Source organism: Perca flavescens, chromosome 12, assembly GCF_004354835.1.
Source record: "Perca flavescens isolate YP-PL-M2 chromosome 12, PFLA_1.0, whole genome shotgun sequence".
In the NCBI taxonomy this organism is placed as follows: Eukaryota; Metazoa; Chordata; class Actinopteri; order Perciformes; family Percidae; genus Perca; species Perca flavescens.
The window spans coordinates 20888097-20914947 of NC_041342.1; the positions used below are offsets into that span (position 1 = coordinate 20888097).

The window sequence follows — 26851 nt, forward strand, 5'->3', positions numbered from 1 at the left end:
GCCTTAATACCTTTCGTCACACAGCACTGTCTGAAAAGCAGTGTCTAGTATTGGCTATCTGTGCTGTTTTTATAATTGACATTTTTAATTTCATGGTTTTTTTTACTTCAATTATCTCAACATAATTAATCCAATGGCATCATTAAATAGCACAGGCTATGGCACAGTTAATGTTTTATTTTTATTTTGCGTTGATAATTATTGAATATGGTGTTGTTTCACCAATTGCATTACAATTCAGTTCATCTTATCATAAAATCAACAAAAAAAACTTAAAGCAGCAGACTAATCAGGAAAACGCTTTTCTCATGCAAAATAACATCCTGATTCTGTTTTTGTGGCATAATCCTTTTAAATGATCCTCTTCTTGATCATAAAAGGTGTGATAATGCTGACTAATTTCAGTGTAGCCTGTGTTGAATAAGTTTTTGTATGTTTGTTTCTCTCACAGAAACGAGCCAAAGGCCAAGTGCTCTTTGACAAAATATGTGACCACCTCAATCTACTGGAGAGGGATTACTTTGGCATCACATGCAGAGATGTAGAGAATCAGAAGGTAAAGGAAAAATCTATATGATAATAATCAGTTGTTATGGAGTTGTTAACTGACGATGAAAGAGTCAAATATGCTAAATAACATTCAATAACACCAAAAAAGTGCGTTTGAGGAAGTCATTTAGAATTTGATGATTAATGCTTTTTCTCTGTGGTTGTCTGTTTCAGAATTGGCTAGATCCTTCCAAGGAGCTAAAGAAGCAGATCAGGAGTAAGTCTAGTAATGTAATAAAGCCACTAAAGTGTTTTGTCTTGAACAGCAGAGGTAATTTAATGTTCTCTCCTCATCTCAGCTGGTCCCTGGAACTTTGCTTTCAACGTCAAGTTTTACCCTCCAGACCCCTCCCAGCTGACTGAGGATATCACAAGGTGAGTAAGCAGCTACGGAAATTGAGAAGAATGACGTGATCCCTGGCTAACATTGGCGTCTTTAATGTTTAAAAATGTATCATTGTTCATCAGTGCTTCTTATATGTGGACTTTGAGTTTCATTTTGATTGATTATTGCCTAAATAATAAATGTAGTTTAATAAGGAAAAATAACGGATTATGCTGGTAAATTGTATTAAAAAGGCTTTCAAAGACAATTCAGACACTGGATTTGATAAAAATATAACAAAATGACGTGACTGTTTTGTTTTGTTTTCCATCTCTTCGTCCTTTTTAGGTACTACCTGTGTCTGCAGCTGAGGGATGACGTGGTTTCGGGCCGCCTGCCCTGCTCCTTTGCCACCCACACGGTGCTGGGCTCCTACACGGTGCAGTCTGAACTGGGAGACTATGACCCCGAGGACTTAGGCAGCGACTACATCAGCGAACTGCGCTTCGCACCCAACCAAACCAAAGAGCTAGAGGAGAAGGTCATGGAACTTCACAAGACCTACAAGTTAGTCTCGGCATCATTTCCTAAACATCTTTTCATACTAAGCTTGAACTAGGGTTGGGCGATGTCCCCTAAATTGGCAGTTGACGATGTTTACAGTAAAACATCGTGATGGACGATGATATCGTCGTCGGGGCCGGGGGGGGGGGATAGCTTTACATAAATATTTTCTATGGGTCAACAGTTAACATAGAAACGATTAGAGATACATTTAAATGCCCTCTGTAAATGGTGCCCTGCTGGTAGGTTTTACAACTTGACCTACTTTCACTTAAGTAAGGTGCAGTAAAGTCAATCAGATGTCCGTGATCTGCGTAACAACGGTACAGTGGGACGTTTGCCTTCAACAGAGCGACAGTAATAACCTAAAATACCATCATTACTGAGTTTAAACTACATTCTCGGTTATGTTTGCACTGAATAACGCATTCAATAAACAGAAACATAACTCTTGCAGCGCACATGAACAGATGCGCAATATTAGCTCACACATAAAATAGCACCCTTGTGAATTAGCCTATTGCTAACGTACATTCGTAAATCCTGCATAACATCGTCCCGTACCTACAGGACCTCAGACTTACGTATTGATGCACGCACAGAGTAGTGTCGACAAACTTAGTCCAATGAGGGGAGAAAGGAAAGTGTGATAGCATTCCACTTTTAACGCGTTTTTCTCTCTCACTCGAGACCGCTGCGTCCAACGTTACTAGAAGGTAGAGCGAGCTACAACTGACAGGGAGAGAGAGAGAATGTATCACTACAGCCAATCCAGCCTGTTCAAAGCGATGGTCTTTTTTACAAATAGGTTGCTGTAAAGGGGGAAAAAGTAGCTTTCACTTAAGGAGCCCTATGTCCTGTCTTTGCTAGTTTAAGACCGACGCACTTGTCAACTTCCTGTCCAGCACCCCTTGACTAGTACTAGTGTGTTTGACAGGGTCACGATGGTGGCTCTCAATCGTGATGTCGGCCAGCCATGATGTCGGCCAGCCATCACGATGGACGATGATATCGTCCATCGGCCCAACCCTAGCTTGAACTGTCCAGCACAACTTTTAATACGGTCACGGACCTGCCAAGAATGTACAGTTGGGTTATACACAGAGCTTCGTCTGGGAAAAAAATGAATTATAGACGGAATTCAAAACTTACTGGTCTGAGAAAGGTAATAGTAAAAAGTAATTTAGATGAGCATATCAACATTTGTATCAACACATAGCTTTCTCATCTGGATTTTAGTGGTTGAACAGCAACCTGAGTGAATATTTGCAACCTGAAATAATAATCCGTTCTGAAAGGCAGCATGTCTCCAGACATTGGATTTGTGTTTTCCTATAAATGGATATAGCGGACTGTCCTCTGTCTGAGCCCTTCATTCTCCCTCTATAACAATGATTTGTGTGTAATTTGATGCAGACCTGTGTAGCCTACTGGATGGAGTAATACAATGACAGGGCAAGGATTAGGGTCTCTCTAAAGACCCATCTGTGCTAAAAGTGGATGCGCTCATGATATTCTGTTAAAAGCCTCCATAAAAAATCACAATTTTCCAAAAGCTTTTATGCAATAAAACTGAATTATCCCCATTTTAGATCTTATTGGACTCTTAAGTGTTGCATATTCACATTGGTCAGAAAGCATCAGATCTCTCTTTTCTATACTTGATTGACCTCGTCTCATCCGTTATGTTCTGTTCTATCAGGGGAATGACACCAGCCGAAGCAGAGATGCACTTCCTGGAAAATGCCAAGAAGCTGTCCATGTATGGCGTAGACCTCCACCACGCTAAGGTAACCGGTCACTGCAAACTTTGTCTCTCATAAGTCAAACTAAATATCCAGTGAAAAGGAATTAAGATTTGGACACAGTTCATCACAGCTGTAGATGTTTCTTGTTTCTACTTTGTTAATATCAGGGTGAAAAATCATACATTTTGAAGTTGTTACTTTTTTTCACAAGTTAAAGGTGCTGTATGTAGGATTGTGAAGATCCAGGACTTAGCCCAAAAATGGGAACATCGACAACTTCTCAGTCCCTCCCCCCTTTCTGCTAAAGCCCAAAACATTCTCCTAAGCCCCTCCCCCCACAAGGGAGAATGAATGCATGAGCAGTGATTGACATGCAGTTAGACACCCCCCCTGGCCCTGATTGGTGCATCTGAACAGGGAGCTGTGGAGTTTAGCAAATTGCACTACAGACTGTTGGTGGTGCCAGATCTTTTTTTGTTACCTGCTTCATATAGCTCTACTCGAACATAGTGTCAGTTTCAGCAAATATGAAAGGAAGTTAGTTTTATAAGTCTTACCTACTGCACCTTTTAACATGGGAAATGATTTTTAGTAGTTCATAAAAAAATCAACTACAATGTCCTTGAAGTCTCCAAGATGCATTAAGGAATATGCAATGAAATTTAATATAATATTTTGTATTGTCTTTAAAAGAATAGTTCAACATTTTGGGAATTGGGGCTGTTCGCTTTCTTGCTGAGAGTTAGATATAAAGATTCATAACCATGTATAATCATGTTTGTACGCAAAATATTAAAGCTAGAGTCAGAAGTCTGTTAGCTTAGCTTAGCACAAAGACCAAAAATGGGGAAACTGCTCTGTCTAAAGGTAACATAATCCAACTGCCAGCAACTCTATGGCTCACTAATTAACACATTAATCAATACATTGTGGTTTTACAAAGCTTTAGAGGTGGGGGGGTTAACCTTTGGATACATCCAGGCTAGCTGTTTCACCTTGCTTCTAGTCTCACATTGCCAGACCTTCCTCCACAGCGCTGCGGAGGGGGGTCTGGCTAGTCCACTTAGCATTCTGGGATGGGGGAAAAATGTGCTCTGGTTTATTGGCATTTCTTTAAACCAATCACAATCGTCCTGGGCGACACTAAGCACCGAATGTAGCAACTGTGCCTCTGCAAAATAGCCTCGGGAAGGAACTTTTTTTTTTGGTGGAACGTGTACATTCAAAGGTTGTTTTATTCCTGCAAAAGAAAACTCAGATTGGACAGATAGTCTAGCTAGCTTTCTCGATTTAACTGAAAGAGATCTGAGGAGCAGTTAACCATAGTCCTCATAAATCGACTGGAGTTTAGAATGCCAACACACAACAAACGCGGACATCCAGCCAAAAAGAGGGACATCCGGCGGAATTTCCGGCTGCACCTGAACAATCCCAGAGGTGAAACGTCAATATGGACTACCTTGCTTCTAGTCTTTATGCTAAGCTAACAAACTGCTGGCTGTAGCTTCATATTTACAGATACGAAAGCAGTATCCTCCTTCAAATTTCACTCTCGGCAAGGAGGCAAATAAGCTAAGTCATTTCCCGAAATTGATTTATTCCTTTTAAGTAGTAGTACACTGAATCCGTGTACTAGAATGTCACTCATGACTTCAGTATTGGTGAGTGTTTCCAAGATGCATTACGAAGTATGGAAATGATTAAATATAAATGTTTGTATTATTTTTATGCTAGATGAGACTAACATTCCACTCATGCAGTCAACAGTGACGCTTGCCACCACAACACCGCTGCTTAAAAAACATCACAGCTGCCACAGTAATGCCTCAGTTAAACATGCCACTGCTGTTTTGCTGATTGACTGACATGTCTCTGCTGCCTCTGTGGATTTGGGGGGTTCAGTGTAGAGTGGTGGTGGGGTCTGGAGCCCAGCTTGACTTGAAGGATTTTCTTGCCATTTCTAATCCGTCAGCCAGATGGGATCAAACACGTCTGTAGAACACAGACAGTAAAGAAAGAGCTGGTTTACAACTGCAGGACTGCTGTCATCATAAAAGAAAATTACAGTCATCAGTCTTGATATGAATCAGTTATCAAAAGCGCTTTGAAAGTCAAAATGGGTGTAGATGTGAGCGATGGAGAGGATATTGCCTTCACAGAATGGAGGAGATGACAGAGATGAGGAAGCGGCCTTGATCAAACTGAGTAGACATCAACGCTCAGTGTTGGATATGCGAGTCAGTTTTGATACACGAGAAAAATATGTACATATCAGACCAGCATCCCTCTTTTGTCTTCTCTCCTCTCTCATTAAATGCAAAGTTGGTAGGGAGTCTCTATGAATGCTTGGCTCCAGCTGAGGGAGAGGTAAGAGGCTGCATCCCATGTGCTTACCTGCGTGTGTGTGGTTTCTACTTGTGCATGGTTACATACAAAGTTGTCATTTCAACATCCCATTAAGATTGATTGTTCCTGCTTTGGACCAGGGCTTCCCTCTCAAAACATCATCATTGGTTTCACCTGCTCATCTCATGCTTGCAGTGAAGAGCATCATTCGTGCTTCAACCACCGTTTCCCAAGACTTCACTGTTTCTTTTGCCACTCGGTGCCCCTTGAGTCTTTATTCAGCGTCACTACAGCCTGCATAGAGAAGATAAGACTACCATATGCCTGATTCCACTCTCCACCTGCCTGTTTTACCCTGTTTTTTTGTTTGTGATTTCTTTTTATCACAAACTTGGCTCTGTTAAATTCTACTTTACCCTGCTGTGCACTAGCTCCTGGGCCTCCTGTATATCCTGTAGAGTTAAGAGAAAAGCAATAATGTGATCAGTGGTTTCTTCCTTGACATTGTCAAGGATCCTGTGTTACCAAAGTGACACGTGAAAGAATTTCATCAAACGGTTTTATTGTTTGCCTGTTTTTGCAATTTCTTTGGTGTGTGTTGTTTCCAGGACTCTGAGGGCGTGGAGATCATGTTGGGAGTTTGTTCAAGTGGCTTGCTCATCTACAGAGACAGGTTGCGGATCAACAGGTTTGCTTGGCCCAAAATCCTTAAAATCTCCTACAAAAGGAACAACTTCTACATCAAAATCCGGCCCGGAGAGGTAAGAACAATAACCGTTATACTGTAGATATTTAAATACACAGTACATTTTATTTATAGGGATGTCCAAAGCTGATCTGCTGAGTCCGTATCGGGGGTAAACAAGGCATTTATTTGATCTGCTGCAAAGCTTGATCCAGCTCTGATTCTTTGTTAGGTGTAACCAATTTGGCTCCTGTCAAATTGGCCTCTATTCAGCAACATTTAACAGGTGCACCAAACCTCTAAAGTGCTGCTGTTCGTTGTTCTGAACTTTCTGAAGAGGAAGAGATGCTGTCCTACTTCTGTCTTAACATTTCCTATCTTAACGTTTTCTGACCCAACAGACCCACACTGATATCCCTCTCTTTACTTATATCCTATAAAGGAAATCCTCTGATGCTGTATATCTTATAGAAACTGGCTTTGCTAAGTGGGCACTTGGCTAAGAAAAATATCTGTGGCAAAAATAATGGGACTGGGATATCACTATTTATATAATGTTCATATTAAAGCAGGAATGGAAAAATAAATGAATAAACAAGTTCAAAGTTGCCTGTACAGTTAATCTGACCACAGTGTGTTGTCCCTCTTGCAGTTTGAGCAGTTTGAAAGCACAATTGGTTTCAAGCTTCCAAATCATCGCGCTGCCAAACGGCTCTGGAAGGTCTGTGTTGAGCACCATACCTTCTTCAGGTAAGAAACAAGATCTTTGAGTATGATAGGAAACAGCTTTTAAAGCTGCTGTAGGTAGCAAGAAAAACAACTTTTTAACCTGTTCTGGTATATGGTCACTGATTTAAAAATATTCAGCCAATGCTCTTTACAGTCCTGTAAACATGAGTTTATTGATAATCACCATAGATGATTTCTGTGTAATGAAATAGAAACAGTGCTCAGGCTGTTAGTAGCGGTTGGCATTTGGACAACATGTGAAGCTGCTTTGTGCTGCTTTTAAGCAAAAAAAATGTCTCTGGGGTTCTTTTTGAGTAGCGAGCCAAGCCTGAAGGCCCTCTGGAGACTATTCAAATGAGTAGAAGTTCTAATGTTTTACAGAGCATAGCGTAAATCTGTTTGTTGTTTCTGTTTTGATTAATGTGCATTTGTATTTGTAACTAATGGCAGGCTCGTATCCCCCGATGCACCGCCGAAGAAGTTCCTGAGCCTCGGCTCCAAGTTTCGCTACAGCGGCAGAACGCAGGCTCAGACCCGCAGGGCCAGCTCTCAGATCATCAGACCTGCTCCGCTCTTTGAGCGCTCCTCCAGCAAACGCTACAATATGTCCCGCAGCTTAGATGGAGGTGAGGAACAGTTGAGAGTTTAGATTAATTGCCAGCTAAAGTGCCCAGTTGATATGTCGTTAACCAAGGACTAGGGTGGTCGGGATAACTGAAATTTTGCCATAACCACGGACGATATATCTATGGTGTCGAGGGGCCATAAAAGATTGCGCAACTTTCATACCAGAAGATGGCGTACGGCCAAAACTTGAAAAGTACCTACGCACAGAAATATTCACATGTATAAAACTGGGCGTACACCAGGTCCTGTGCACCTTTCCTTTATAAATCACAATCAACGTGAAATTGAGCGCACATGAACGAGCCACCGGCCCCGCCTTGTCTCCTCCCATAAATGAATATGGAAATTACAATAAATGCGACCCCGACGTCATTCTTTGTCCAATCACAACAGGTTATCCCGCTGCAGACGGGGGAAAAAACGGAGGTGGAGGTTTGTCATCTCGGATAAGCAATAAAAGAAAATGCCCAGAGTGGCAAATGGTGACCGGGCGGTGAATGCACCGAACCATGGCAGAAATAAAAAAATAAATAAAAAAAGTCTATATCGAAGTGTAAATCAAAAGAATAGTGGCAGCGCCACACCAGTTACAGAACAACATGCATCTCAGTCAGTCCAAATTACGCACAATAGCAGTTTGAACCCACTGATGTAATGCCATTTATTATGAAGTGTTAGTAGAGTCCAGTGTGAGGGAGATCAGACTCAGAGGAGGAGAGGTTAGTGAGGCCAGCGTCTCCACGGCAGGTGACAAAGTAATGAAATAGTAAATAGGACTACAGTACCAGAAATATGTGCATAATTAAGACAGTCAAGACGGCCCAGTGTTTGGTGGATCGGTTACACCTTGTTCGCTTAATAGCCTACAAATCATCCACGGAATCAATTACGCATCACATGAGTTTACCCCCCCGACACAGCGTTTGTTCCTGGGGAGATGGATCCGTGCATCCCGCCTCCTGTGTGCCATGGATGTCTGAGCCTCAGCAACTAAAGACTCACAGACACTATTGCATTTTCCGTGCCGATCTTTTTGTTGCCAGTAAGATATTTCATCTATGGGAAATGCAGAGGATGACTGAAAGTATTTTCTAAGTGGATTTATCATTTATTTCCCGTTCATTTATCCAGTTTATTTTGATTAGGGCTATTTTTAGAAGCTCCTTTGTGTTAGCTGCACACCTTTTCAGATGTTCCTAATTTTAGATGATTGTTTATCATGTTTTTTCTGAACTTTCTTAAGTTTTCTTTTTTAATTTCTTTGAAAAGGAAGAAAAATGTGCCTTGCACCTGAAAGCCTGCAAAGATAAAATGTCTAGCACACTTTTGCAGTGCAGTGACAACATTTTTACAAAAATTATAACAACAATGTGCGGGAGCAAATGAAACTCTTTATGCCCCTGCTCATATTTTTGGAATTAAAAACCGTTGGTGTCCAATAAATGTCACTGATTTGGGGACGGCCTCTAGCTCCCCCAGCAAGAGCGCTCACCCCAAGTTGGCGGAGTCCTGCAGCGGCCCAGGTTTCAAATCCGACCTGCAGCCCTTTGCTGCTTGTCATCCCCCATCTCTCTCCCCCTTTCGTGTCTATCCACTGTCACTATAATAAAGGGAAAAGCCCCAAAAAATTCTTTTAAAAAATAAAAAAAAATGATCTTCACTGATTCCAGCCCGTAACATCCGTCTTTGTCCTTCAGCACCAATTATGGAGAACCATGAGACTCTCATGAAGGACAGTGGCGCTGACGGGGTGGCCAAAGTCATCGCAAAGGGAGACATCATCACCACGGTAACGACAGAGAAGAAGGCAGAGGAAGAAAAGGCGGAGCAGGAAGATGCTCAGATGGCTGCTGGAGAGACACCAGAACCCATGGCCACCACACCGCTCAGACAAGACGCAAAGGTAAACCACTGTCTACCAGATGTGCAGTGCAGTCAGAGCTGCATTTAATCTGGATAAAGGGACTTTCTAGATGCTTGAGTTGTCTTTGTATTTGGTCTAAAGAGAGCAATGATGAATGAATGTATACAGATATGCCGAGGGTTGTCAAAGAAACAGATGTTTCTTAGAAGCTGCTGCAGTTTTCTTAAGTCCTTTTTTTGAGATTTCAGTTTAGTTTTCTCTTTTAATAGACTTGTTAATGGCTGATGAGAATTTCCCAGTTGATTTCACCTTAACCCACTGCAGCAGACTAGGCCAAAGTGCTTCTTCTCATCTTGTGTGCGCTTTACTAATTTGCTTTTCTTTTCTTGTCCTTCCTTTGACCCCACACTATACTTGTGTGTGTGTGTGTGCTCATGCGTATTTGCCCCTTTCCCCTTCGCTCCTCTCCATTTACACACACACGTCATCTCTTCGTTGACCTTTCCCTACATCAGTGCTCCCCTCATGTATACACAACCGACCCCCTCCGCTCTGAGCTCTCGCTCCCCTCATCTCCTGTGTCATCAACTAAAGTACGGCGGAGGCGCAGGGAGAACGCGCGTAAACGGGCCTCGTCAGTCAGTCCAGCCAAGAGCAGTGCTGGGTGCCGCCGCCGGCAAGCCCTCGCCGACCGCAAAGCCGCCCTGCTGGACGAGCAGGTGCTGCTGCTCTCGGCCCGCAAGCAAAGGTTGGAGCAGGGCAAGAGCCGCGGCGGCACGCTCTTCTCCTTCTCCCTGCACCTGCCCGACCTGTCCGCCTACCTGGACGAGGACGGCTACATCACCTTCCCCGATCTGTCAGAGATGCGCTTCCTCCCTCTGTGCGCGCAGAACTTCCTGCCCATTAAGTCACCTTCACTCATCCCCTGCTTCCTCTTCATCTTCTTCTTCCTGCTCTCCACCTCCTTCTCCGTCCCCTACGCCCTCACCCTCTCCTTCCCCCTGGCGCTGTGCCTCTGCTACCTGGAGCCCAAGGCAGCCTCCCTGACCGCCTCCTTAGCCCAGGGCTACCATGACCATGACAGTTCAGAGGAAGAGGAGGTGTGTGCGTACGTCTGTTTGTTCCAGTACCCGCCTCTGGCTTAGATTGACAGCTCATTATAACAGTTAACCCCTTATCCTGTCCTGTATCTCGCTCTGCTGTTTCACCAGTTCAGAGCCGACCTGGAGACTGTGTCTGTCCCAGTGTCTGTCAGTTCTCCTACTTTCAGAACCTCATCTCTGCCCTGTCACACCCTCATCCTATAGAACTACATCCTCATCAGCATCACACAGAGATGAACTTGCAAGTCTCCCCATTTCATATTTGATTGGCTTGCATTTACACTACCTAAACAAGAGGGTTAGGCACAAGTATTGGGGACGTTTACTCTCATCAGCCTGAAATTTGACTTCTCAACACATTTACAACATTTGTCCATAAGCGCTATGCAGCATCACTAACAAATCACCATGAAGTAATATCACTGTCATGCAGCAATATAAACAATATTTATATAATATATATATATTTGACCCAGTGTGTATAAGGATAAGGATTTGAAGGATGCCTCATATTTAAAGACATAGCTTTGTGCCTAACCCATCTCAGTCTTATCATTTACATTCATGGCTTCACTGTATAGAAATGGACTGCTACGAGATGAACACCAGCTGCATGGAAACCCTTCCATATTTATCTATGCACTCAGTCTCTCTGCATTGAAATCGGAGTCAAGTAAAGCAGCACAAATTAAAATGAATGATTTAAATTAAACTTCTGCTAAAAAGGGCTAAAAGCAGCTTACTGTAGAGTGCCAAGATGTGTTTCCCTCTCAGACAACACCCTTTTGAATCACAGATCTAATGTACTGTAATGCATGCTGTGTTGCAGAGAGACTGTGACCGTTAAATGCATCCAGATCACCCCTAGTGTCAACATGCATGGAGAGGAGGGGGAGGGCCTGAAAGTCAGGTTGCTGTTCGTCGAATCAAATTTTTATAATCCAGTGGAGTAGGTTTGACCAGCAACAACACAGAAAGTGTTTACCTACTTCTATACCAGGATTCAGCCCTGTCCAAATCCAAAGCAAATTTAACATTACACTTAAATGTCAAAGTGACTGACCAAAGGTTTCAACTTCCTCTGAGTCTGTTTTGCTTGCTTACTTTTCATTTGCTTCTTTTCTTTCTGTTTTTCTTTTCCTAACCTTATCTGCAGTGTTGTCTGTTAATGTGTACCTTACAGAAACAACCACTGCATTTCCATTTGTTCCATTTGTGGTTATGAAGAATCTCTGTTGACGATAAATGCATTTTCAAGGGTTTACAAGTTGGGTTCTTGTTGTTTTCTTGCTTGCCACTCGGAACGATTTTGGTCTGTTTGTGAAAGCAGACTGACAGCGAACAAACAGACTTTGCCTTTGACGGAGAGATGACCGGCACCGAGGTTTGTACATCAAAGAAAGATGTCATATTTAAGGCATGCAAAAACGAACAGATGGAGACGCAGGGAAATAAAGTGATGCTGAATCATAGATGTAATGCCGATTGAAATATTTAGGAGACATTTCTGCACGCGATGCATGCTTGCATCTCATTATGCCCATTTACTTCTTGATTAGTTTTCTCCTTTTGTAATGTATTATAAACACATGTTATGTGTGTATTGACATGGCTTTTCCACTGACCTTTTCCCTTTTTTTAATAGAGAGCCAAAGTCATGGCGTCTCATCCGGGCTTTTTCACTTCATCTCTCTGTATACAGTAGAGTAGACGGTTCGCTAAACCTTGCCCCCCTTAGTTAACTTTGCAACACCTGTCAAGCTTCGATTTTTCTTGTGAGCATCTTGTAAAAGGGGTCTTAAATATGCAGTCGATGGCTACATACATAATGCCATGCTAAAGGACTGCGCCTAAAGCTGCATGTCTCAGGCAAACAGTCAGCATCCTTATGAGTAATAAATGGAGAAGTGTAAAATCAGACTGTCAATTCATTCTAGCATAAGTTGACCTGTTTAGCCACTTTTGACAGCTTTTAAAGAGCTGCTAACGTTACACTAAAGTGATAAAAACAAGAACTGGCTTCCACACAGTACAGAAATAGTTAATGGTGTTTGTTTTTTTTTACATAACTTGTCACCCCAGAAACTAATGTAGTCCAGTTACTGGTGTGCTCCAGGGCTTGGGTGGTAAGCCAATTAGCTGTACATCGGTTGCAGCGTATGTACAAACAAACACATTGTTTAATCCATTCCTTACATGCTTGCTTTTCTTGTAACTCTGTGCACACCTCTTCAACCTGTGGAGAAATTCAAAGCTTGACAGGCATCATGGCTGCCTAGTTACGGTTGCTAAGGCTATGATTGTGCAGGGGTTTAGTGAATGCTCAATTTCCGTCACAATATTCTTTACTTTTTTAATTCAACCACCATCCTTACCCTTACTCTTATCTCACTGTTGCTCATTTTCTCTTTCCCTTTACCTGCTTCACCCTTGTGTGCCTCTTCTTCTTTAATGACCAATTTCTTCCTTGTCTCACACTCTATCCTCCCCTCTTTGCTTGCCGTCAGTCGGACGCAGATGAGGACTCTGAGATGCGGACTCAGGTACACTGGGCTCGCTTCATGGCCCTGCTCAGTGCATCACACCACCCCTTCCACCAGATGCACTGAGCCGCTCAGACATCAGTCACTTTGTGCCGTCTCTCCACTTTGGCTTGCCTGCTGTAGCTTCTGTTGACATGCTCACTATCCCACCATACACCAGGCCAACCATTCGCTCTTGCCTGAATTTACTTCACAGACTGCTGCTGCAAAGCTGTCGCTGCTTCTAAACTCTCCATTCCAGCTCATTTTCAAGTGCTATTGTGTAAATGGTGAAGTCATATTTCTTTTCCTGTTGCTGCACCCAAGAGTCGGATTTCAGTTTTTTTAATCCGTGGCTTTTACAGTGAGTGGATTTATGCCATCACGTCGTTTACAGCCATACCGTAGAACACAAAGCTCCCAGTATCTCCTAAAAAGAGTCTATATTTAACATGACGCAGCTCCTTTAACGACAATTCCTCTTCCCTCTTGTCTTTACAGTATAGTTTCATAAGACGAGTAAAAGGGGAAAACGTTTTTATCAAGCATAGTAATCTGATGCTAGAGGTTGGTAAGAAAACCATGCATGTTGGAAATATGCATGCAGGTGCCTTTTTTTTGTATGAAGAAACTGATAACAAATAATTAAACGTACCAGTAGCTTAGATTCTGTTTTCTGGCGTGCCTGTGTGAATTTGAGTGATTACATTTGTATTAACAGATTTTTTTGCTGTGAGCATCCAAATAATTTTTTAGTCAGAAATAAAGCAAGACAAATTAAACTGAAATAAATCAGTGATAGTAGAGGTCCTAACTTCTTACGAGATTTGGGAGTGTTGTGCTTAACGAAACCTGTAAAACTAAATCTGTGAATCTATGCATGAAATCATTTATTTTCAATTAAGCTGGTCCTAAATGCTCTCTTAGCATTTAAGTACACGCTGCCAGTCTCTTAGTTAACAGCTGCCATGTGAGTGGACGTTTTGTCATTATGTTGCTGTTTGTGCGAGCTGTTGCACAGGTAGCCTGCACAGCCTCCTAAGCAGGCCTGTAAAACAATACAAACAACGTAAATAATGAAGCTTATAATGCAGTCGATCCAAGTCTGCATTGGTTTATTCCAGACCTTTTCAGAACTGCATTTTTATGCTTGTCAACGTTTTTTGTGGTAATTTATTGGATATGCAAGCTACCGTTGCATACATAAAGCATGGCCGTCGTTCCCTCGTCGCTGCTCCTGGCCTCATCTGCTTGTATCATGATTGACCGGCTACTGCAGGACACCTCGCCTCCAGAAGAGATGGTCAAGCACCAGACCAACATCAGCGAACTGAAGCGCTCCTTCCTGGAGACGGGCGACAGCGCGCCGGGCCTGACCGAATGGGAGAAGAGACTGTCCTCGTCCCCTGCGCGCTCACCCAGAGCAGACGAAGCACCAATGATAGTGCCGCTGGAGCCGCAGGATGTAAGCTGCAGTCCTCAGCAGACTGAATGACGGCATGTGTGTGTGAAGCGTGACCTCATCGAGGAGATTGTTGCACAAACAAAGACAACGATCTCAAGAGTGTGTGCGTAATGGATCATAGTGCAGTAAATTCAATAATCATATCGGGGCTAGAGACATATTTTCTACATCAAAGTGAGTCTGGTGCATTGTATATTCCAAATGATTTTAGTGCATAAAGAAGCACCTTAATAGAGTAAATGTATCTATCTCAAAGTAAGTGTGCGAAAAAATGTGTCTCTCTTTGTCGCTCTCGCCTCATGTCTTTACTATATCATCAGCTGATTAACATTTTAATTTGTCTCGGTAATGGATGGTGCAGTCATTAATCAGTTATAAGATTGTTGTGCTCAGTGACATTATGTGCTCGAGTTAGGAGCAGTTTTATCAGTTCCTCCTTTACTCTGAACATAGTCAGATGAGCTCACTAATTAAAGTCTCTGAAGACTAATCACTGACATCAAACGTGTCTGACTGAAATGAAAAAAAGCTGATTCACTGGAAGGCCTTTTGGATGTGGATCCTGTCCGTTTGAACATGTCCTTTCTTTGTCTCGATCTGTGTGTGTGGCCTTTTTATTTATTTATGCATTTGTTTCCTTCTTTAGACTCAAGATGAGCAGCCTGCAGGAGAAGGGACTAAAGAGGAGGTGGAACCTAAAGCCACGGAGGTAAACTCCTTCCACTTTGTTTTCACATGTAAAACCCCTTGTGTCTGTGAGTGTGGTGTTGTTTTCTCCTTTTGTTTCTACCTAGCTCTATACATCTAGACACTGGCACAGTTTGTATTTTGGCTCTTACTTCTTAACATGTACAGAGTCTCCACTTTATTTTCTCTATCTGCCCTTTTTATTATCTCTTTACATTTGAATTAAAGCTTGACATTTCCTTTTGTTGAAAAGAACACTTTTTTTTTTTTTTGTTTTTTTTTTAATCTGTAGCAGATATGAATCAATCAATTATCCAAAAGAGGAAATGAATTTGGTCAGAGGGGGGAACAAAAATAAAGTCCATAAAAGGAACTGTACCAGAGAAATTAAATGTGAATTACTCTTCACTTATATGCATAGTTCTATAAGAGCTAATACAACCATATGTAAGAAACTAGCTTAAAAGCTACATCTAAACGGTGCATTTTTGTCCAAGTATTCATGGCGCTCAGTCTGTCTGTCATTTCTAGCTAAATAGTCTCTTGAGCTTATTCTCTCCGTCTTGGCTTTGTGATGCCCTCTGTCTTTTAACTTGAACGATCCATTTCCAATAAGCCGAGTGTCTCCCCAGGCGGCAGGATATCTGGTCAAATATGTGGTGGATAGTATTGCAACAGATTTGGCCACCTCCTCGGGGCCACACGGGATTAGTCTGTCAACCACGATGGACGACGACGTCTTCATGGACGGGACCCTCAGGGAGGTGGATGAGAAAACCCCCGACTCCCAAGAGGAGGTGTCGGAGAGGGCAGAGATGAAGGTCAGCCCCGGAGCTGTCAGACAGGAAGTGTCCCAGGCCATCAGTGACAAGAAAGGGACGCTCATTATCTTGAAGGAGGCGGAGGATCAAGTAGACACCGAGGGCAAAGAGACAAGTGCTGCGGATGAAGAAGAGGCGCCTGTTGTCCCAGGAGAGGCCGAAGCTGGGGAGAAGGAAATGCTGTCCTCTAAAGAGAGAGAATATATCAAAGAAGACACGTCTGTTGTTTTAGAAGCCAAAACCACAGTAGTCAAGACACAGAGTCCAACGATGGAGATAAAAACTGATGACATGACTCAGATTAAAAGTTCTGGCTCGCCTAAAAAGGCCATGGCATCGTGGATATCTGAGGAGGTGAAGACCGACGCTTCAGAAGTCATCGGTGTGTCGAGAAAGCAAGTGAAAGAGATGAAGACTTTTGATGCCATGCAGCAGAAAGCAGAAATCTTCACCTTCGTTGAAGAGGTCCAAACGGAAAAGTCAAAGTCCAGCCTGACTCAGATTACAGTTTCTGAATCTTCATCTGCATCCTTATCAGTGGTACTGTATGAAAACTAAAAGCAACAATCCGGTTTTGGCTGCCTCCCTCCATATCTCCACCAACTCCCACAAGCCTACCCCATTGCCTTCCCTCCAGCAGCCGGTCTAACAACAGTGTAACCAAACGCTCTGCATGGCTAACGGTCCCTTAACACCCAGAGTTTACTCTCACACTTGCCAAACCGCAGTTTTCTGTTGCAATCAAACCCGCTGCTTCTTTTTTGATACAACTGTTTTGGTTTTGTTTTTGAGTTTGTTGATAGCTACGACAGCTCACCTTGCCTTAGCAGCTGGCTCCCGCAGCTGATAAGGAAAGAAATGGGAGCTCTGGCTAGCTCCTGTTTGTTTTCTACCGTTTTGCTCTGCTGCACCATTCCTTTCTTTCAGCTCTGTTATCAGTTCCCTGAAAGCAGTGACTTCATAGCCCTGGCTCAGTGCCACCGCTGCAGCTTTCCCCACCTCATCCTCCAAAATCCCCCTCTGCCTCCGTAACAAGTCAGGAAAAGAATTGTATGGGTCTACCTGAAAAGAGATTTTCACCCTTCTGAAGTTAGTTTTTCAAAAGGAGATTAGTGGAAATTTGCTGCTGGTGGATTCAGTGATCCAAAAACCGGATTTTTCGTTTTAAGGCTTTAGGTTCAGTTGATTTAATGAGCTACAAAATGGTATTCCATACAATATTTACTTTTTCAACCTTTTATTTTTCTGCCCCGTCTCCCTTTGCTCTTTATCTGGTGTTCACTGTGACTTTTGACTTTCCTCTCTTGTCCTTTCTCTCTTTCTTGTGTCCGTCCATCCCCCTGTCCTATCAGTCTACGCTGGGATGGGTTTCCTCCTCTGAAAAGGTGACCAATCCTCTCTGGTCCTCACAGATTTAAAAAAACAAACAAACAAACAAAAAAAAACCACTTTAATCTTCGTTTAACTAAAACCTTAATTGTCTTACAAAAAAATATGCCTCTTATAGTCTGAAAATGTGTAACCCACATAACCATTTCTCTCTATCAGGTGTGATGTGAAGCCGCCCTCTACTGAGTGGAAATTTTATTTATTTTTTTGTCACGGTGAAGCAAAAACATCATCTAATGGTACAATTTATCATTCACAGGCATCAGCTGAACCGGAGGAGAAGGCGGTTGTTGCCACGGAGACAGAGGCAGCACCAGTGGAGTCGACAGGGCCAACGGTGAATATCCAAACCACAGAGGCTGCAAAGGCCGAGCCAGTGCACCCTGCAGCCGAGCTCACAGTCGGAACGATGTCAGCAGATTATGTAGTTGTGTTACAAGAGGATATTGGTGGCAATACTTTAGAAAATCCACCAGCAACATCTGGTATTCCCGGCAATGCACCATCTTTAGAGCAACTTCAGCCGTGTGCGTCTGTAAAGCTGGTAGCAGAAAAACAGCCAGTAGCAACCCATTCAGGGTCAGATGAGCGCCTGTCTGGCACTAGCACTTCGCCAGGGTCTGCAGTGCTGACCTTAGCAGCAGAAAAAGGAAATGAGGAAGTAATAGATGAGAAGGGAGAGGATGCCGGTGTGAAGGGGGTGGCGTTGATGTCACAACACGAAAATGATTCTTTCATATTGACTGTTGCTCCTGCCTACATCAGAGATTGTAAAAAGGAAGAGAAGCTGCCTTCAACGGAGGAGGAACACAACAAAGGGGAAGCAGCAGAGAGTTGTTTGCAGGCTTCGGAAGAGGATCTAGCCGATTGTAAAAACGCAGGGGAGAGAAAGCACACAGAAGTAGATGGCAAGAGAGTCCAATTCTCCAACGAAGTGCAGTATTTTGTGGAACAAGAGTTCCCCACAGAGTTAGAAAATGGTATTGAGGAGGTGGATGAAGAGATAGATGAGTGTTCAGACATCTTGAAACTTTTGCCCTCTGAAAAAGAGAAATGCTACTATGCACAGATGGACAGCTCAAACAAAGAGGAGGAAGAGACAGATGGGAAGAAGGAAGAGCTGGACCAGGAGTTTGATGAGGAAGAGCAGAATTTGAAGCTGGCCGATGACTGTGATGACGAAAAGGCTTCAGAAGATGATGTGGCATCAGAAGAAGTGACAGAAGAAGAAATGGACAAAGCTGAAGTGCTGAAAAAAGAAGCGATCGAGGAACAAGACCAGAAGTTTAGCCCACATCAAGTGACTCTGACTGAACCCCTTACTTCAGACGCCCTGCTTACCCCCCCGCCTCCAGCCGCGTCTCAGTCGGAGGTAACCCTACATCAGCTGGGCTGGCCTCAGCCCTGGGCCCTGTAACCTCCCCTCCACCCTCCCCTCCTGCCGACCCAATCTGCCACTAATAATCAAGGGCAAAACTCCACAGAAAGCATGGATATGAGTCTAACGTCACGGTTTGTTGCTGAGCAGATCAAGGGGACCTTTTTAATGTGATGTGGCCACAAACTTGATTGAAACCTTGTGATTTGCATTCTGCAGTATCCACTCCATCACTAGACTCTAATGTGTGACTGCATGCTCGTTTTAGAGATGTAAGCCCCTCAATCACAGCCTTTGGCTTAGTTTATTAGCATGCGGCATTTATTTGTGTCAATTGAATTTTATGTACAACTGTGTGGAGCTATTTTAAGAACAAAGGCTGTTAACAGTGAACACCTACAGCAATTTGTTCCCAATACGACAGATAATTGAATTAGAGCACATATATGGTTTTGGTACTGCTGTACTCCCTCTGCGTGCATTTATTTTGTGCCCATTTTTCCTTTTTGTCCATTAGAGTCTTGACTCGGTGGAGGTGGGAGCCAAAGAGGTGCCTGTAGTCCACACAGAGACAAAAACGATCACCTATGAGTCTGCAGAGGTAACAACAATTGACATTACCTCCATTTTACATCCTGCCCCAATTTAAGAGAGATTATCAGCGTTAATTACTTGTATACACACTGTGGATATAGAGCTTTATTGGCATTCTTTCAGACTTTTTTTTTTTTTTGTTTGTTTGTTTAGTCCAGCTGATGAATGTGAGGTTCAATATTTACACATATGTATAGCTGTTTTGCTCTCTCCGCTACCTCCTGAGGGATTTGTCTGGCAAAATCTTCACCAGTTAGTTGACAACTTTTATTTTTCTTCCGTTTCATGCGGAGCACGTGGTACATAATATTATATAAATATCGACCTGGCCATCACCAAATGACGGAAGAAGTTAACGACTAGCTGGTGAACATTTTTGTCGCTTTTAGCATCCAATTAAATAAAGCCATTGTAGTTTTACTTTACTTTTCAAATATAATAATAATAATAATAATAATAAATTGAATTTATATAGCGCTTTTCATAGACTCAAAGTCGCTTAATATATATAAAATGCAATTTCAAAATGGAGGGTTTTGCTTATCTCCAGGTTGACACTAATGGAGACGTAGAACCCGGGGTGTTGCTGAGTGCTCAGACCATCACCTCGGAAACCTCCAGCACCACGACAACCACACACATCACAAAGGTCATGGTTCATCTATTGTCCCTTTTGGTCTCTCAGCACTTGAGGCCTCAAACACGACTGCAGCCTTTGCATGTCTGCTTTAGCATTTCTTTACTGCAGAATTTAAAGCTTGAGTCTGTAGTTTCTGCCGTCCACGTGAGGAATTCTAAGAAATGACAACAAAACTGTCGGCGCGTCCACGTGATACAAGTCCCCTCCCAGGATTTACTTAGACTGAAAAGAAAAGGGTACTTTTAAATGAATAAAAAGAACATATAGTGTGATAAAACTTAAAAACTTCGCTTTAAGAGGATATTTGTTGCCATATCTTTTTGTGTTTGCATTGATTTTAAAGTCCTCTCTCTGTTCTCAGACGGTCAAAGGAGGAATATCAGAGACGAGAATTGAGAAAAGGATTGTCATCACAGGAGATACAGACATCGACCATGATCAGGTCTCTGAGTTTCCATACCGTTTCTCATTTATTCTCCACTATCCTCAGTAGTTTTCTTTTGTCTGTAAAGTCAATGAATGGATTTGAGCAATGAACTTGTAAAAAGTAAAATGCTAGTGACCTCTCAGGACCTTATCTTCTACTTTGCGAGCATAGTACAGCAAAATTAAAAAAATATATATATATTAACTCATGATGTGACATTAACAAATACTGGAAGTATGACAAATGTAACTAAACTTGGCTTCCCTGTTGGCATATTGACTCACAATCAAACATCCCCACTCCCTCCCCGCCTTCCCCGTTTTCTGTCTCCCCCTGGTGTTCCCTCCTGGCACTGCACTCCTGTATATAGGCTCTGGCTCAGGCCATAAAGGAGGCTAAAGAACAGCATCCTGACATGTCAGTGACCAAAGTAGTGGTACATAAAGAGACAGAGATCACGCCAGAGGATGGGGAGGACTGACCCAGGTAAGACAACAAGGTCCCAGTCCTGGTCCCAGCCCTGTCCGTTTTAGTCTAGTTAACTGGTCTCCATTTTTGGGCATGCTGCTTTTCCCATCAGCACTTCTTCTCACCGGTACAGACAGCCCTGCTTCTGTAGCACTTACAGCTAATGCATCATGCTGTTGTCATTTCAGCTCCACTCCCCCTGCAGGGAAAAGGTCAGCAGATGTGCGTGTGTGTGCACACAGACCGGATATTATAGTCTCAACTCGTAATGACAAGGCTTAAAAACCTTCACTGTAACGCTCCTGGCAGTCTCATGTGATCTCTTGTAATTCGACTGCAACAGTCCTCCACCAACCCCCTGCTGGACAGAAACACAATTCCTTTTTTTTTTTTTTTTTTTTTTATGAGTACTGAACGCGTAACGCAGACCTCCTTGTATAGACAATTGGGTTTTAATTTTTAAACCTATCAATAAAAAATCTAAAAGCAAATTAACGAAAACATGAAAACTGCTTCCTAAATAAGAAAATGTGGAAAACATTTTTTTTTTTTTTTTTTAGTACAGAAAAACAAGTTAGGCTGTTACCTGCATGTCGTGCACTATTCTGTAAAAACATTGAGTATACGTTGTTTTGTCTAAATTGTGCCGCTTCACAAAGGGGCAGTGATAAGTGATTAAATACCGGCTGAACCGGCTTCTGCTTCTCAAAGCACTCCGTCTGTATCTGCAAACAAACCCGTATCGCCTGAAATCTGATCGGAGGTGAACACAGACGTGCTTTAGTCTATTTTCAACTCTGTTCTTACAAGACCAATCCAATGCGTTAACCCTCCTTATATTTCCAAATATTACCTATTAGTTACAAAACCTATGAGCATAAAAGGAATTTTAATGCAGTACAACATTCATTTATGTTGGTTTGCATAAAAACAATGATCAAGTGTACACATGTACAGTAGAATATATGTATATATAATATTCTGCAAATAAAAGGTCAATAAATTAAGTTTACATTGGCTGTTATCCAACAATGTTAGTATAAGTATCATTTACTCGTTAATGCATCAAAAAAAGAAGAATAGTTTTGCACTTTACGGCAGCCTATCTACGCAGTCTTTATAGGGAGAGATGTTCACGCATGATGTGAATCCCTGACATCTTGAAACCGTGTCTGTAGGACACTAGTGTTTAAAACAATACGTGGCACACTGCTCCTTTCAGTTGCAATCTTCCTTTCTGTGTGGGGGGGTTGAATAAATAGGTCATCAGTACTTGTGGCAGTGTTTCTGCAAACTTCATAAATGCAGCCATTTGTGTTCCAACTTGTCCGCTGGCAGTATTGTGAGGATTATTTCAGGTGTGGAGCTGCGTGAGGGAACCTCTCATTCTATTGCACCCACAGCATGCCGTAATAATGTCTCCAACTTCTCTCTCAAGCATTTAGAATCTGGAATTGTCCAGTTCATTCTAATTCACATTTTGGCTCTGAAGCTTGTTATTCCGCTAGCTTTTAACTGTATCCATCCCAAGGCGTGCATGTCTACTGGCGTGACTCACCAGATGGGAATGCTTGGCTTTGTTTCTGCTGCCTTGCCCTCAGCCGTGTGTGTGTGTGTGTGTGTGTGTGTGTGTGTGTGTGTGTGTGTGTGTGTGTGTGTGTGTGTGTGTGTGTGTGTGTGTGTGTGTGTGTGTGTGTGTGTGTGTGTGTGTGTGTGTGTGTGTGTGTGTGTGTGTGTGTGTGTGTGTGTGTGTGTGTGTGTGTGTGTGTGTGTGTGTGTGTGTGTGTGTGTGTGTGTGTCATTAACATGTTACTAAATGTTTTTTCTCTGGTCTTTTGGATGCTTGTCTCTTACCACTGTAGATACACACAGAGTGTTGGGACTAAACGGTGTCAGAAATATTTGGAGTAGCATTGTACACAGTTAAAATTGAACAAGGTCTTACTTTGAAAACACACACACACACTGAGCTCCAGTTCAAATCCTTCAAAATTAAAACTCATCACCAGCTCACCACTTTTTTTTTTTTTTTTTACCAGTCACCGGTCATCTGGCCTTCATCAGGCTGGTGGTTTCCTCATACTGTTACTAATAATCAGTATAAATACCATGTGACTTTTAGTCTGAAATATAAATGACCATTAATAAACAACATATCATATCACAATCATCTTTTCAGAATATTATATATATATATATATATATATATATATATATATATCTTTCATTTTAGCTCATGAATGGGTAAAAATGTTAAATATCAGGTGAAGGTCGGGGTGTTGTAATCAGTAGTTTTTATTGTTTTTTAACAGGAAGAAAAGACACGAAAAATATCCATTAACACAAGGCTATAGGCAAACCGAGACAAGATACCCAGATTGGACAATGATAGAAAATTATATTGATCAAAAAATCTGACATACAGAAGAAGAAAATGAACAGTAGACAATAACTAAGTAATTAAAAAGACATGCATTACTAATACATACATACATAACTATCTATACTTTGGCAGATGTGTAGATAGTTAAGTGTCACATATCACTTTTCAATGTAATGAGGAATGGAGCCGAAATGTTGTACAGTTGTGTTAGGGACCTTTGATAAAGGAAATGTAATTCCCCCACTCAGCACTGTATTTCTCCACCTGTTTGGTCAGTCTGAAGGAAGGCCCTAAATATCAGTTGTTGTTTTTTTTTAGTATAAGGCAACACATTTATTTTTTCAGTCACATCATTCAGTATATTATAATTCTTTGTATGAATTAGCATTTATGAATAACTAACTAATCTCAAAGTGCATCGGTTTCAACTTAACACATCCATCCCATGAACTAAATAGCTCATGGTTCTCAAACAAATCCTGTAATTTTGCTTAAAGTGCTGCTTTAGAAATCCAGAATGCCTCTTGTCTCAAGGAGCAATATCTATAAACCCCCCCCCCCCCCCCCCACCTCCCACCCACCCATGATGAAGACCAGATAGAAGATTGCTTTTTGTTTTTAAAAAGCATGGGGGGATAGTTGCAGATAAGAGTGATGGTTTTCTGCGTTTGTTCCTCAGCTGTGACACCACCAGCCTCAGTGACACATTGCTTGTGGTCACACTCAAAATGGCAAGTAAAAAAGTTGAGCCATTGGAGCTTTGTTTGCTAGTTATAGCCAGAAAGTACCCAAGAAGCCTGTGTGTATCTATGTTGGGTGGGCATTTTTCTAACTCTGTGCATCGGTGCATCTATTTCTTGGTGGTAACTGCCATAACCTTTTATCAGGCTCATTTTCGGTCTTTGGCAGGGTGCACAGTGGCGCTTAAGGTTCATATGTGATTGAATATGCAGGATGTACTAACTGCCGTTTCCTCTGTTCTTCCAGGAGTAACACTGAGGGCTGTTTTCTGTTCAACCACCTAGAATCCAACATCCAGAACACTACATATTACTCCGGGACTCTCAGAAGTTTAGAAAGGCTCCTACTCTCCAAATGCTGCAGCTAGTCGCAACCATTACCTGCAAAATAAATAAATGCATCTTGCATGAGAAGGACGCAATGTTGCATTATCAAACAAATGGCAAGATTATACTGATAACTGTACGATTTTAAAAATGGTTCTCCATCCACCTGCACGCCGAATCCCTGTGTGCAGCAAGCAAACAGTTTGCTTTCACTGCCTTATGACTTTGATGCATTTTTATGATTATTGAAAATAATTATTGTAGCAACGTTTTATTTATGAAACAAAGCCATCACTCCAGAAACTTAAATCGCTGTAGGCTGTATATGTTTAGGAAGCATACACTATTTAACCTTGCTGTAGAAGTGCCAACCTCATTTGCAGCATTGCCTCACTCACTCCAACAAGCCGATGAATTTCCGTCAGGTCTGCCACTACAGAAATCACTACAGCGCAGTTCTGTACAAATCAAAGCTTTCCTAGGATAATAGAAATGTATCTTTCACAGCTGATTTTTGTCACGTCCACTCGAATTGCATTTCCCTTTTTTATGATCATTTCAGTATTTTATCGTTTCCTCATTTTATTGATTCCACCAAGAAGGTCTGTTTTGTAAACGCCTAGGAATCAAGATCTCTGTGCAAGAAATAGATTTTTATGTGCCTGTGCAGGCTTTGAATGTTCCCCAGGGTAGATGGTCGGCTGCAGCACAAGTCCCAGGTTTGTGCGACTGTGATGCAAAGGGCTCAGACTGCCGAGCTCTGCCCAATTTAGCCAAGAGAGATCTGTCAAAACACCCCACCTTCCCACCCAAGACATGTCAACTGTATACCTCCCTCATCTGTTCAACTGTATCTGAATAACCGAGTATTGTCCGTGTACAGCCGTTTTCCTCAAACTGGTGAAATAAAAGTGGCAAATGCATTTGTTTTTATTTGCTGTTTTCTTCTCAAATGAATAAAATGTTGACCACAGTACTGGAACTTGTCACCGTTAGACCCATTGATTGAGAATTGATATCTTTTAACACTGAGATGTTGAGTCGGTGTAAAAACCTTCTGAGTGATAATTCAGATAAGGGTTTAAACTATGGTTGTGCTCAATTAAATGAGACACTAGTGATCCCATGAGATCATATCCCAATAACATCCCAATGATGTATCCAGCTATGTGATACCGAGCCCTTTAATAATTAGAATTAAAATGTTAAATTTGCCTAATTTATAAATTGGGAGGTTACCATGTCGTTTTTTTTCTAAATTTTTTTTCTCATTTGTCATAGCCTACTTAGTTAAAATATATCTGTTCAGGGTTTCGCAACCTGAGCTATGAGAGCCAAAATAGATTTCATAACCTCAGGTACTGAAATAACCTGATGGAGAACGTGGGATTATTAAAATAATGTTTCAATCTTAAACATTGGTTTGAAAAATAAATAGGCCTATATTAATGGAAGGGGGTTGGATTTGTAAGTTTCAGTCGATCGTTCATTGTTCATTAAACCAAATGCTCGACAAACACTCAATTGTCCTGTTTAAAGAAGCGCCCTCGGGGTAATTAAGACAGGGTTTTTATTACAGCTATAGGTAATTATGTTGAACTCACACGAGCGTTTAAAGCTCCGCACGCTGTGTGTACGTGTGTACGTGCGCGTGAGCCAGAGAGAAACAAAAGGTAAGAGCTCTTACTCGGCCTCTGTTGCTGGGTGCGAGGGCGACACAAAAAGGAGGGCCAGTTGATCTTTTTCGATTTGCAGTTCTACAATATGTCTTAAACCCTTTTTATTTAGGCTACTCAGCAGTCTAAATGGAGTCCAACTGTATTGATCTGATAAATTCAAAGAACATTTTCCTTTGCTTTAATCATATGTTTTACAATAATTGTCTTATTTTATTTTGTAGATGGACCTTTGAACATTTTATAACAGTTATACAGATGCATGATGATGCTATTTAGAAAGCTATTTAAAAATAAAAAAGGACAGATGGACAAGTGACATTTGCAATTAGATGTCCCTTAAGAGGCCTAACTGTAACAGCCTATTTATAGGCCTACATGTCAATGACAGAACAAGCTCATAATTAAATCATTCAAAATAGGCTAGATCATAAAAATGCAGAAGTCCAGTTTGTAGGCTACATCAGTGTATGAGTATACGGCAAAAAGTTCAAGGGTCAAACGTGTTCGTGTTGCCAGACCACTGTCAATCAAATCTTATCGTACCACAACCCACATTAGCTGAGTTTTTAAATTTTAACAGTAAATAGTGCAATTTTTCTGTTTAAAAAATGAAGAGCTGAACAGTTTTGTGCAGGAGTGGGTCCTGTAAATCAGATTGCATATCAGTTTTTTGTTTAGGCTACAGAGAGACACTGACAAAGCTGTTTAATTGTTTAATCAAAACATTGAGGGAGATATTCAGTGCTCGGACAGAGCCGCGCGGAGTGAGTCATCTTCTCGAACATAGGCGA

At 41.9% G+C, this 26851-nt stretch overlaps 1 protein-coding gene across 1 annotated transcript in view; it reads left to right on the plus strand.

Annotated features, from left to right (window-relative positions):
- epb41l3b (erythrocyte membrane protein band 4.1-like 3b) overlaps positions 1 to 25357 on the plus strand; it is a 45773-nt gene extending 20416 nt beyond the window's left edge. Inside the window, exons 4-23 of the mRNA XM_028594267.1 lie at positions 452 to 556; positions 724 to 766; positions 849 to 924; positions 1223 to 1441; positions 3141 to 3228; positions 6141 to 6293; positions 6870 to 6967; positions 7397 to 7572; positions 9271 to 9476; positions 9953 to 10537; positions 11871 to 11924; positions 13048 to 13083; positions 14342 to 14527; positions 15174 to 15236; positions 17684 to 17761; positions 19320 to 19403; positions 19947 to 20045; positions 20398 to 20478; positions 20834 to 20949; positions 24302 to 25357. Of these exons, the coding sequence (XP_028450068.1) occupies positions 452 to 556; positions 724 to 766; positions 849 to 924; positions 1223 to 1441; positions 3141 to 3228; positions 6141 to 6293; positions 6870 to 6967; positions 7397 to 7572; positions 9271 to 9476; positions 9953 to 10537; positions 11871 to 11924; positions 13048 to 13083; positions 14342 to 14527; positions 15174 to 15236; positions 17684 to 17761; positions 19320 to 19403; positions 19947 to 20045; positions 20398 to 20478; positions 20834 to 20944 (2541 nt within the window). The 3' untranslated portion in view covers positions 20945 to 20949; positions 24302 to 25357. The remainder of the gene's footprint in view (positions 1 to 451; positions 557 to 723; positions 767 to 848; positions 925 to 1222; positions 1442 to 3140; positions 3229 to 6140; positions 6294 to 6869; positions 6968 to 7396; positions 7573 to 9270; positions 9477 to 9952; positions 10538 to 11870; positions 11925 to 13047; positions 13084 to 14341; positions 14528 to 15173; positions 15237 to 17683; positions 17762 to 19319; positions 19404 to 19946; positions 20046 to 20397; positions 20479 to 20833; positions 20950 to 24301) is intronic.
- Positions 25358 to 26851: the final 1494 nt, after the last annotated feature.